This window comes from Delphinapterus leucas, chromosome X, assembly GCF_059928025.1.
Source record: "Delphinapterus leucas isolate spDelLeu-1000000601 "Yukka" chromosome X, BTC_Dleu_Yukka2, whole genome shotgun sequence".
Lineage (NCBI taxonomy): Eukaryota > Metazoa > Chordata > Mammalia > Artiodactyla > Monodontidae > Delphinapterus > Delphinapterus leucas.
Window position 1 is genome coordinate 65,495,716 of NC_143150.1, and position 13,858 is coordinate 65,509,573.

At 41.1% G+C, this 13,858-nt stretch overlaps 1 protein-coding gene across 1 annotated transcript in view; it reads right to left on the bottom strand.

Annotated features, from left to right (window-relative positions):
- Positions 1–6,067: 6,067 nt before the first annotated feature.
- Positions 6,068–13,858, bottom strand: part of LOC111178270 (putative P2Y purinoceptor 10) — a 192,760-nt gene continuing 184,969 nt past the window's right edge. Inside the window, 3 exon segments of the mRNA XM_022580837.3 lie at positions 6,068–6,360; positions 6,362–7,414; positions 9,342–9,494. Coding sequence (XP_022436545.2) covers positions 6,324–6,360; positions 6,362–7,365 — 1,041 coding nt within the window. The 5' untranslated portion in view covers positions 7,366–7,414; positions 9,342–9,494 and the 3' untranslated portion in view covers positions 6,068–6,323.

Sequence of the window (13,858 nt, forward strand, 5' to 3'; positions counted from 1 at the left end):
TCTTTTACCTACTTAGTTAGATTTATTCGTAGGTATTTTACTCTTTTTGATGTGATAGTAAATAGGATTGCTTTCTTAATTTCTTTTTCTAATAGTTCCTTTTTAGTGTATAAAATTGCAACAGATTCCTATATATTAATCCTGTGTCCTGCACTTTACAGAATTTTTTAGTGAGTTCTAGTAGTTTTCTTGGTGACATCTTTAGGATTTTCTATATAGAGTATCATGTCATTGGTAAGCAATAACAGTTTTACTTCTTCCTTTCCACATTGGATTCCTGACTGCTGTGGCTAGGAGTTTCAATATTATGTTGAATAAAAGTGGTGAGAGTGGGCATCCTTGTCTTGCTCCTGAACTTAGAATAAATGCTTTCACCTTTTTATCATTGAGTATAATGTTATCTGTGGGCTTGTCATATACAGCCTTTATTATATTGAGGTATATTCCCTCTATTCCCACTTTCTGGAGAGCTTTATATCATAAAACGATGTTGAATTTTGTCAAAAGCTTTTTCTGCACCTATTGAGATGACCATATGATTTTTATTCTTCAATTTGTTAATGTGGTATATCAAATTATTTTGCAGATATTGAACTATCCTTGTGTCCTTGGAATAAATCCCACTTGATAATTATGTATGATCTATTTAATGTATTGTTGGATTTGGTGTGCTAATATTTTGTAGAGAAGTTTTGCATCTATGTTCATCACTGATATTTGCCTGTAATTTTCATGTTTTTTTGTGATATATTTGTCTGGTTTTGGTAACAGGATGATGCTGGCCTCTTAGAATTAGTTCAGAAGCATTATGTGCTCTGCAAATTTATTGAATAGTTTGAGAAAACTAAGTATTAACTCTTCTCTACATGTTTGGTAGAATTCACCTGTGAAGCCATCTGTTCCTGACCTTTGTTTGATGGAAGCTTTTTAAATTACTGATTCAGTTTCATTACTGATAATTGGTCTGTTCATATTTTCTATTTCTTCCTTGTTCAGTCTTGGGAGATTGTACATTTCTAGGAATTTTTTCCATTTCTTTTATGTTGTCCATTTTATTGGCATATAGCTATTCATAGTTAGCTCTTATGTTCCTTTGCATTTCTGTGGTGTCACCTGTAACTTCTTTTTCGTTTTTCATTTTATTGATTTGGGTCCTCTCTCTATTTTTCTTGATGAGCCTGGCTAAAGCTTTATCGATTTGGTTCATCTTTACAAAGAACTAACTCTTAGTTTTACTGACCTTTCTCTATTTAATTTATTTCAGCTCTGATCTTTATTTCTTTCCTTCTACTAACTTTGGGTTTTGTTAATTCTTCTTTTCCTAGTTCCTATAGGTGTAAGGCTAGGCTGTTTAATTTGAGATTTTTCTTGTTTCCTGAGAAAAGCTTGTGCAGTAAGTCCCTTACATACGAACAAGTTCCATCCTGAGAGTGCATTCGTAAGTCCAACAAAGTTAGCATAGGTACCCAAATAACACAATTGGCTATATAGTGCTAGTTTTACACTTGGCTTGCGGACTTCCTGGGCTTGAAATAAAGATACTGTACTCTATACAGTACTGTACAATAAAGTACACAAAAGCACAACCCCTCATACAGGATGCATGTATGACACAATGTATGCCAGACACGTGAACTAACTTACATGATTAGACATGCAAATGCATGTTCACATCTTTGAAAGATCGTGATTTGAAGGTTTGTATGTATGGAACTTACTGTATGATATTTCTATAAACTACTCTCTTAGAAATGCTTTTGCTGAATCCCACAGATTTTGGATCATTGTGATTTCATTTGCACTTATCTCCAGGTACTTTTGATTTTCTCTTTGAGATCTTCAGTAATCCATTGGTTGTTTATTGCACATTGTTTAGCCTCCATGTGTTTGTGATTTTTGCAGTTTTTTTCCATGTAATCGATTTCTAGTCTAGTCTCATAACATTGTGGTCGGAAAAGATGGTTGATATATGATTTCAATTTTCTTAAACTTACCACGACTTGTTTTTTCATCTAGCATGTGATCTGTCCTGGAGAATGTTTCATGTGCACTTGAAAATAATTTGTATTCTGTTGCTGATCTAATGTGTCATTTAAGGCCAGTGTTTCCTTACTGAATTTATGTCTGGATGATCAGTCCAATGATGTAAGTGGAGTGTTAAAATCCCCTACAATTATTGTGATATTGTCAATTTCTCATTTTATGTCTGTTAATATTTGCTTTATGTATTTATATACTGAGGTTGGGTGCATACATATTTACAATTATTATATATTCTTCTTGTATACATCCCTTTATCATTATGTAATGTCTTTTTTTGTCTCTTATTACAGTCTTTATTTTAAGGTCTATTTTGTTTGATGGAAGTAGTGCTACCCCTGCTTTCTTTTCATTTCCATTTGCATGGCATATCTTTTGCCATCTTCCCATTTTCAGTCCACATGTGTCTTGAGATCTTAAGGGAATCTCTTGCAGGCAACATATATATGAGCCTTGTTTTTGTATCCATTCAGCCACTCTATGTCTTTTGATTGGAGCATATATTCCATTTATATCTAAAGTAATTATTGGGCTTCCCTGGTTGTGCAGTGGTTAAGAACCCACCTACCAATGCAGGGGACATGGGTTAGAGCCCTGGTACAGGAAGATCCCAAGTGCAGCGGAGCAACTGGGCCTGTGTGCCACAACTGCTGAGCCTGTGCTCTAGAGCCTGTGTGCCACAACTACTGAAGCCTACATGCCTAGATCCCATGCTCCCCAACAAGAGAAGCCACCACAATGAGTAGCCCATGCACTGCAATGAAGAGTAGACCCCGCTTGCTGCAACTAGAGAAAACCCACACACAATGATGAACACCCAACACAACCAAAAATAAAAACAAATAAATAAATAAATAAATATTGATAGATATAGTTCTTTTTGTTCCTTTCTTCTTCTTTTGGTCTCTTCCCTTGTGATTTGATAAATATCTTCAGTGGTATGTTTGGATTCATTTCTGTCTTTGGTGTTCTGTATCTATTATGGATTTTTGTTTTGTGGTTATCGTGGGTTTTATATATAGCAATCTATATATATGTATGTTATATAAGTTGCTGATTTCTTAACTTGAATGCATTTTTCCAACCATGAATTTTTACTTCTCCCCCATTTATTGTTTTTGACATCATAACTTACATCTTTTTGTTTTGTGTATCCCCTTAAGTACTTATCATGTATACAGCTGATTTTACAACTTTTGTCTTTTAACCTTCCTTCTAGCTTTATATGTCATTGATTTACTACCATTACTGCATATTTGCCTTTACCAATGAGATTTTTCATTTTGTAATTTTCATATTTCTAGCTGAGGCCTTTCTTTTTCTGCTTAGAGAAATCCCTTTAACAGTTCTTTTAAATCTGGTTTTGTGCTCCTGAACTCTTTTTGTTTTTGCTTGTCTGTAGGACTTTTAATATCTCCTTCAAATCTGAATGTTAGCCTTGTCAGGTTGAGTATTCTTCATGATAGTTTTTTCCACTTCATCCCTTTAAACATATCATGACCCACACCTCTACCTGCAGAGTTTTTGCCTAAAAGTCAATGATAGTATTATGGGAGTTTCATTGTATGTAACTTGCTACTTTTCCCTTGCTGCTTTTAATATTCTCTTTTTTCTTTTTCTTTTTCTTTTTTTCATTTTAATTACAGTGTGTCTTTGTGTAGTCATTTTTGGTTTGATCCTGCTTGCAAAGTCTCTGTGCTTCCTGGATCTGGATGGTTTTTTTTTCATTTCCCAGGTTAGTTAAGTTTTCAGCTATTATGTCTTCAAATATGTTCTTTGCCACTTTCTCTTTCTCTTCTCATTCAGGGACCCTTATAATGAGAATGTTGTTATGCTTGGTGTTGTCTCAGAGGTCTCTTAAACTGTTCCCAATTTTTAAAATTCTGTGTTCTTTTTTCTGTTTAGCTAAAACAATTTCCACTACTCTGTCTTCCACTTTGCTGATCTGTTCCTATGTATCATCTAATCTACTGTTGATTCATTCAAGTTTAATTTTTAGTTCATTTATTATATTCTTCATCTCTGTTTGGTTCTTCTTTATATTTTCTAACTCTTTTTCTTTACTATTCTCACTGTGTTCACCCACTTTTTGTCCTGAGTTCTTTGAGCATCTTTATGATCACCACCATGAATGCTTTATTGGGTAGATTGCTTATCTCCAATTAAATTAGTTCTTCTTCTGGGGTTTTATCTTGTTGCTTCATTTGGAACATATTGCTCTGTCACTTCATTTTGCTTAATTTGCTGTCTTTATTTCTATGTATTTGGTATACTGCTTATATTTCCCTATCTTAGAGAAGTGACCTTATGTAGGAGACATGCTATGGGGCACAGCAGCACACTCCCTTCTTGTCACCAGAGCTATATGCTCTCAGGGTGCCCCCTATGGGGCTATCTGGGTCTTTCTGCTGTGATAAGCTGACTACTACAGATACTGGTAGGTGTAGCTGTCTCCTGTTCCAGTTGGTTGCCAGCCCCTGCCTTGTGTGGAGACTACTGGCTTCTGGTGGGTAAGGCATAATCCTGCCATGACTAGGTGTATGACAAGGGAAATCCTCATCCTGGTGCCAGCCTACTGGTGAGTTGGGCTATGTCACAAGGTGGCTGGCTGCAGGGTTAGGATCCTGGAGCTAGTATCCACCTGCTGTTGAGCTGGGCCATGGCCAAGGGCATGTGGCTGAGGGGCTCAGTGTCCTGGAGCTGGTTTCAACATCCTCATGGGAGGGGAGGATATGGTGCCTTGGGCATCCTGATGCTGGTGCCTTCCCACTAGTGGGTAAAGCTTGGTCCCAGGGATACTACCAGCTCCTTGTGTGCAGAGTTAGGACCTGGGGTCTCTGACTATGGTCTGGAGTCCCAGAGATAGTGTCAACTCAATGGTGGGTGGAGCTGGGACCAAGAGGGTCCTTGGGCTAGTTCTGGCCCAATGGGCACAAATGAATCCTGGCATATCTGCCTGCAGTGTGCAGGGGGTCCCAGAGTTGATGTCCACCCACATGTGGGAAGGGCTGGGACCCAAATATCCCAGGATTAATTCCCAACCCTGGGAGGTAAGGCTGGACCCCAGGGTTAGTGCTGGCCCACTGGTGGGTGGAGCTGGGTCCTGGTTACTCTGGCTCTGGGGTCTTGATTTCACAGACCTGGTGTTGGCCTGTTGTGTGTTGGGCTGGATCTTGTGTGCTGTGGTGAATAAGGCCAAGTCCTTGGAAGCTCAGGGGGTCCTAAATCAGCCAGCCTGCTAGAGGGAAGATCCCAAAATGGTGTTGCCAGCATCAGTACCCTCATGGTAAGATGAGTTTCCAAAAATAGCTGCTGTCAGTGTCAATGTCCCTAGGGTGAGTCCCAATTGCCTCCTCTCTGGGAGGCTCTCCAAGATCAGCAAGTGGGTCTAACCCAAGTTTATTTCAAATTGTTGCTTCTGCCCTGGGTCTCAGAGCTTGTGAGATTTTGTGTGTACCCTTTAAGAGTACAGTCTCTATTTCCCACAGCCCTTCAGCTCTCCTGAAACTAAGCCTGACTGGCCTTGAAAGCCAAACAGTCTAGAGTCTTGTCTTTCTAGTACAGGATCTCTGGGCTGGGGAGCTCAATGTGGGGCTCAGACACTTCCTTCCTTGTGGAGAACCTCTGCAATTGTAATTATTCTCCTGTTTGTGGGTCACCTATCCAGGTGTATGGCTCTTGACTATACTGTGTCTCCATTTCTCCTACCCATCTTGTTGTGGTTCCTTCTTTACATCTTTAGTTGTAAAATATCTTTTCTGCTAGTGTTCAGGTTGTTCTCATCAATAGTTGCTCTGTAAGTATTTGTAATTTTGGTGTGCCTGTGGAAGGAGTTGAGATCAGGGTCTTCCTACTGTGCCATCTTGGCCACTCCACCTGTGTATAACTTCTTGATAAAGCAAGGATAGTACTGTTCTCCTGTACATTTTTAAATGTGTAGACAATTCATCTATGTTCATGTATTTTCAATTTGCATTTTGTTTCTAGCAGGGGAAGGTGAAAATTTTGGACCTATTGCTGAGGAACAGGGATGCAATTCATTCTGTTGTTCATCCTTTTGTGTAAATAAAGTTATTTTCTCATATACTCCATAGAACAATATTTCCATTTGGACAGAAAATATAGGCTTTAATTTTTTTTTCCAGAAAAATCATATTGAGGATTAAGGGAAGGGAGCCATGTTTCATTAAGGCACTTAAGGGTACCATTATTTTTAAGAAAGATCTTCAAGGTGACATAGATAAACTGATAGAGCATATAGATTATTTTCGGTAATTATTTGATTACATTGTTTTGGAATCATCCATAAATTCAAGAGAGAGTTTGAAGATCCTCCTTCCTATGTTGAATTTCCAAAGCACCATCCTTGCATTTCACACATGACTGAAGAACCAAACTACCATGTTCTGAAAATCCATCACGAAATTCTGAGGTCACAAAATAATATACAACTGGATCAAAACAGCAATTTAAATTTGCAAGACACAGGGAAATTATGTGGAAAAATAGAGTGCTCTTAATAAAGGAGCAGTTTGAAAAGATTCGTTGCTTCACCATCATAAAGAAAGGGAAGTTGAGGTGGTAGGGTGTGAAACAAACAATGAATACCACTGCACACAACAGGACCATCCACAAAGCCTTTTTTCTCTCTTTGGTATTCTGAGGGGGAACTTGGAATTCCTGTAAAATCTTTCTTGTTCTCCATGTGCAATAAGTAATAATTACAACAGGTAAGACAAACCCTCCAAGTTCAGCTACAGTTACCATGCCAATAGTAGACACCATGCTAATATGTTGAAGCCCTAAATTGGAAAAGCAGGATTCAGTATTGTAGGCTAATCCAGCATTTCTCAGAATTAGAAGTGGCAAACAGGCAGTCCCCATGATGACCCAGATGGCAGCACTGATGCCCACATCATACCTACGCTTCCAGTCTCTGGCTCTGAAAGGCTTGAGGAGAAAGAAGCACCTCTGAAGGCTGATGCATGTCAGGAAACAAATGCTGGCATACATGTTAAGATACTTTAGGTAGAAGCACAGCAGGCAAAGGGCCCTCTGGAAAGGCCAGTGGTGGCTGATGTAATAGTAAATCCGGAGGGGTAAGGACAGCACATGAGCAAGGTCAGCCACAGAGAGGTTGATCATGAAAATGATGGCTTTATTTTTCTTGCTGATGAAGCAGCACAAAACCCACAAGGCTGCACTGTTAACCAGGAGACCAGGGATAAATATGAGGATATAGGTGGTTGCATAGAGAGAGTACTGAAATGACATTTGAAGATCAGTGCACTTTGCTCTTGTACTGTTTGCGCTGTTATTTCCCATCTTGAGAATTTGTGTTCCTTCCTTAGGGAAAGCATCAGAATGATAATTTCTGCAGAAAATAGAGAAAAATAGGGTCAAGGGCATATCAGTCCACGTTTGGGTATACAAATGTATTTGTATTCTACCAAAGAGGTATTCAAGTGTGAACTTTCATAAACTCAAAAGGTCTTTTCTATGTAAGGTGAAAATATCTTGCCAATCTACAACTGGATAACGGTACTGTTGAAGATATTTTCAGAACCAAAAAGATCAGTGTTTTGGCAATAACTTCAGTCAGGTTGTTCCCTTAGTAGTCAGAGGAAGTAATCAAACTTGCAGAGATAACCAAAAAGTAAGTCTTCCTGGCAAATAGCCGCCAAACATACATTTCAAAATTCTTGTTTTACATTCAGTTTTACAATTATCTCTATCTGTATTTTCAAAGTTTGAGATCCAGCTTTTCCTATCCTCAATGCTGAGAGAGATAAAACTCAATTTATTTTGAAAGACAACCTTATCAGGGATTAGATGACTGCTGAGGTTAGTCGATGAACATTTAGGAATGAAACATGGGATAAAGGTCTGGGGAAGGGCTGACAGGTCACTAGGCCTTGAAAGATAGGGGCTTGGAAAAGATATTACAACTCAGATAAACTTTGTCTCCTTCAGAATTTGGCTGAGGGCACAATTAGTTCTGCTTATATAGCATGGAACTTTCAGAAGCTTCAGTAACTTTAAAGATCTGTATTTATTAACAGAATTACAGTAGCTTCAGACATTCATATTTATTGAGACTATCCTTGCAACCATTGAAAGCAACTACCAGAATATGTGACAGACTAGAGGGTATCTGGTGGTAGATGCAGCAAAAGGGGCTGCCTCTACTTCAGCTCTAGCTCTCAGGGCAAGTTCAGTGAAAAAGTTATTAATGTGGATGGTTATATTTTTAACAATCATAATTGTTAGAAGTCCTCCCTTCTAGGGAGACAAAAATCCACATCCCTGATATTTCAACCTAGTTCAGCCTACTAGAGCCAAATAAAATAAAGTCTACTCCCTCTTACACATGACACTCTTCAAATATCTAAAGATAGGAATTCTGTCATCTCTCATATCTTCCCTTATCCAGGTTATACGTTCATTCCTAGTATGGCATCATTCTTTTCCTTGGCTTTCTTTTGGATCAGGACATTTTGCTTTCAGCCAAAAGTCACTACAACACAGCTTATTTTACCCATGGAAAGGAGAGTTAAAGAACCCAAATGTTTGATATATTAGGAAATATAACTTATGCATTTGATTGCAGAACAAAAGCATAAATGGGATTTTAATACTCTCTTATAATTGTCATCACTTGCAAAAACATTTAGACTGCTTCACAATTATAGAATTAAAAGGAAAATACGACAGACTTAGCATAACTATTGAAAGCAATATAGAGTCTAAAACAGTGCCTACTCAACCCTAAACACAACCAATTAAAATGTAAAAATCAGAAGGGGAGGAGTCAAGATGGCAGAAGATGAGGACACGGAATTTGTCACTCCTCACGAATACATCTGCAGAGAAAGGACCTTCAGATGGCAGAGAAGTAAGATGTGAAGATCATCTTCCTCCCCACAGATACATCAGAAATACATCTACATGTGGAACAACTCTTACAGAACACCTACTGAATGTTGGCAGAAGACCTCAGACTTCCCAAAAGGCAAGAAACTCCCCACATACATGCGTAGGGCAAAAGAAAAAAGGAGAAAATGGAGACCAAAAGAATAGGGACAGGAACTGCACCTCTGGGAGGGAGCTGTGAAGGAAAAACAGTTTCCACACACTAAGAAGCCCCTTCACTGGCAGAGATGGGGGATGGGCTGGGGGGAAGCTTTGGAGCCATGGAGGAGAGGGCAGCAACAGGGGTGCAGAGGGCAAAGCAGAGAGATTCCTGCACAAAGAATCAGTGTTGACAAGCACTCACGAGCCTGAGAGGCTTGTCTGCTCACCTGACAGGGTGGTGGGTAGATGGGAGCTGACGCTCAGGCTTCGGAGGTCATGTCCCAGGGAGAAGACTGAGGTTGGCTGCACGAACACAGCCTGAAGGAGGCTAGTGCACCACAGCTAGCCAGGAGGAAGTCCGGGAAAAACTCTGGAACTGCCTAAGAGGCAAGAGAACATATTTTGGGCTGAGTGTGGAGACAGGGTTCAAAGCACGACCTAACTGAGCTCCAGAGATAGGCGCAACCCACAGTTATCAGCACGGACACCAGAGACGGGGATGAAACACTAAGGTTGCTGCTGCAGCCACCAAGAAGCCTGTGTGCAAGCACAGGTCACTATCCACACACACACACCTCCCCCCCAGGAGCCTGTGCAGTCTGCCATAGCCAGGGTCCCATGATCCAGGGACAACTTTCCCGGGAGAACACATGGCATGCCTTAGTCTGCTGCAAAGTCGTGCTGGTCTCTGCTGCCACATGCTCACCCCACATTCCAATTATAACTACTGTACCCGTCCCTCCCAAAGGCCTAAGTGAGCCAGAGCCCCCTCATCTGCTGCTACTTGAACCCCATCCTGTCTGGGTAGAGAACAGATGCCCTCAGGTGACTGACATGCAGAGGCAGGGCCAAATCCAAAGCTGAACCCCAGAAGATGTGCAAACAAAGAAGAAAAAGGGAAATTTCAACTTTCAGCCTGAGGAGGAGTAGATTAAATCTCCACAATCAACTTGATGTACCCTGAATCTGAGGAAAACCTGAATAGACAATGAATCATTACAAAACTGAGGTGGTGGACTTTGAGAGCAACTATAGAATTGGGGTTTGCTTGCACAATTTAATTTCTTTCTTGTTTTATGTTTATCTTAGTTTAGTATTTAGAGCTTATTATCATTGGTGGATTTGTTTATTGATTTGGTTGCTCTCTCTTTACATATATATATTTTTTTCCTTTTTCTTTTTTTGTGAGTGTGTATGTGTATGCTCCTTTGTGTGATTTTGTTCGTACATCTTTGCTTTTCCCATTTGTCCTACAGTTCTGTCAGTGTTTTTTGTTTTCTTTTTTAGTACAGTTGTAGTGCTTGTTATCACTGGTGGATTTGTTTATTGGTTTGATTTCCCTCTTGCTTTCTTTCTTCTTTTTTTATTTTTACTACTTCTTAATTATTTTATTTTTAATAATATTTTTATTTCAATAACTATTTTATTTTATTTATTTTTCTTTCTTTCTTTCTTTTTTCTCCATTTTGCTCAGAACTGTGTGGCTGACAGTGTCTGGGTGCTCTGACCGGGTGTCAGGCCTGAGCCTCTGGGGTGGGAGATTTGAGTTCAGGATATTGGACCACCAGAGACTTCCCAGCCCCATGTAATATGAAAGGGCAAAAGCTCTCTGACAGATTTCCATCTCAGAGTTAAGACTTAACTCTACTCAACAACCAGCAAGCTACAGTGCTGAACAGCCCATACCAAACAACTAGCAACACAGGAACACAAGCCCACCCAGTAGCAGACAGGCTGCCTAAAATCATAAAAAGTTCACAGACACACCAAAACACACCCCCGTTGTGGTTCTGCCCACCAAAAATTCAAGACCCAGCCTAATCCACCAGAGCACAGGCACAAGTCCCCTCCACCAGGAAACCTACACAATCCACTAAACCAACCTTAGCCACTGAAGGCAAACACAAGAAACAATGGGAACTAGGAACCTGCAGCCGGTGAAGTAGAGACACCAAACACAGGAAGTTAAGCAAAATGAGAAGACAGATAAACACACAGCCGATGAAGGAGCAAGGTAAATACCCACCATACCAAACAAATGAAGAGGAAATAGGAAGTCTACCTGAAAAAGAATTCAGAGTAATGATAGTAAAGATGATGCAAAATCTTGAAAATAGAACAGAGAAAATACAAGAAACGTTTAACCAGGACCTAGAAGAACAAAAAAGTAAACAAACGATGAAAAACAACACAATAAATGAAATTTAAAATTCTCTAGAAGGAATCAGTAGCAAAATAACTGAGGCAGAATAACGGATAAGTGACCTGGAACATAAAATAGTGGAAATAACTACTGTAGAGAAGAATAAAGAAAAAAGAATGAAAAGAATGGAGGACAGTCTCAGAGACTTCTGGGACAACAGTAAACACACCAACATTCGAATTATAGGGGCCCCAGAAGAAGAAGAGAACAAGAAAGGGACTGAGAAAATATGTGAGGAGAATATAGTTGAAAACGTCCCTAATATGGGAAAGGAAATAATTATTCAAGTCCAGGAAGCACAGAGAGTCCCATACAGGATAAAGCCAAGGAGAAACATGACAAGACACATATTAATCAAACGATCAAAAACTAAATACAAAGAAAACATATTAAAAGCAGCAAAGGAGGGGACCTTGAAGATGGCAGAAGAGTAAGACGCAGAGATCACCTTCCTCCCTACAGATACACCAGAAATACATCTACACATGTAACAACTCCTACAGAACATCTACTGAAGGCTGGCAGAAGACCTCAGACCTCCCAAAAGGCAAGAAACTCCCCCACGTACCTGGGTAGGGCAAAAGAAAAAAAGAAAAAACAGAGACAAAAGAATAGGGACGGCACCTGCACCAGTGGGAGGGAGCTGTGAAGGAGGAAAAGTTTCCACACACTAGGAAGTCCCTTCGCGGGCGGAGACTGCGGGAGGCAGTGCGAAGAGCTTCGAAGTCGCGGAGGAGTGCACAGCAACAGGGGTGCGGAGGGCAAAGCGGGGAGATTCCCGCACAGAGGATCGGTGCCGACCGGGACTCACCAGCCCGAGAGGCTTGTCTACTCACCCGCCGGGGCGGGTGGGGCTGCGAGCTGAGGCTCGGGTTTCGGTTTCAGTCGGAGCGCAGGGAGAGGGCTGGGGTTGGTGGCTTGAACATAGCCTGAAGGGGTTAGTGAACCACGGCTAGCTGGGAGGGAGTCCGGGGAAAAGTCTGCACCTGCCAAAGAGGCAAGAGACTTTTTCTTCCCTCTTTGTTTCCTGGTGCGCGAGGAGAGGGGTTTAAGAGCACTGCTTAAAGGAACTCCAGAGACGGGCGCGAGCTGCGGCTAAAAGCGCGGAACCCAGAGATGGGCACGAGCCGCGGCTAAAAGCGCGGACCCCAGGGACGGGCGGGAGACACTAAGGCTGCTGCTGCCACCACCAAGGGGCCTAGTGTGCGAGCACAGATCACTATCCACACCCCTCTTCCACGGAGCCTATGCAGCCCACCACTGCCAGGTTCCCGGGATCAAGGGACAACTTCCCCTGGAGAACGCAGGGCGGGCCTCAGGCTGGTGCAACGTCACGCCGGCCTCTGACGCCGCAGGCCCACCCCCGCACACAGTGCCCCTCCCCCCCCCGGCCTGAGTGCGCCAGAGCCCCCGAATCAGCGGCTCCTTTAACCCCGTCCTCTCTGAGCAAAAAACAGACGCCCTCCAGCGACCTACACGCAGAAGCAGGGCCAAATCCAAAGCTGAGCCCCTGTGAGCTGTGAGAACAAAGAAGAGAAAGGGAAATCTCTCCCAGCAGACTCAGAAGCAGCAGATTAAAGCTCCACAATCAACTTGATGTACCCTGCATCTGTGGAATACATGAATAGACAACAAGTCATCCCAAATTGAGGAGGTGGGCTTCGAGAGCAAGATCTATGATTTTTTCCCCTTTTCCTCTTTTTGTGAATGTGTATGTGTATGCTTCTGTGTGAGATCTTGTCTGTATAGTTTTGCTTCCACCATTCGTCCTAGGGTTCTATCCGTCCATGGTTTTTTTTTTTAAATTTTTTTCTTAATAATTAATTTTAATAACTTTATTATACTTTACCTTCATTCATTCTTTCTTTCTTTCTTTCCTTCCTTCCTTCCCTTCTTTAGACAACGAATCATCCCTAATTGAGGAGGTGGTCTCTGAGAGCAAGATTTATGATTTTTTCCCCTTTACCTCTTTTTGTGAGGGTGTATGTGTATGCTTCTGTGTAAGATTTTGTCTATATAGCTTTGCTTCCAACATTTGTCCTAAGGTTCTATCTGTCCCTTTTTTTTTCTTTTTCTAAATAATTATTTTTTAATTCAATAACTTTATTATACTTTATTTTATTTTACTGTATCTTCTTTCTTTCTGTATTTTTTCCTTCTTTCCCTCCTTCCTTCCTTCCTCCCTCCCTCCCTCCCTCCTTTCTTTCCTTCTTGCCTTCTTTCCTTCTTTGCTTCTTTCTTTCTTTCTTTCTTTCTTCCCTCCTTCCTTCCATCCACCCCTCCTTTCTTTCTTTCTTTCTTCATACTTCTACTAATTCTCTCTACTTTTTCTCCCTTTTATTCTGAGCTGTGGAGATGAAAGGTTCTTGGTGCTCCAGCCAAGAGTCAGGGCTCTGCCTCTGAGGTAGGAGAGCCAACTTCAGGACACTGGTCAACAAGAGACCTCCCAGCTCCACATAATATCAAATGGCGAAAATCTCCCAGAGACCTCCATCTTAACACCAGCACCCAGCTTCACTCAACGACCAGCAAGCTACAGTG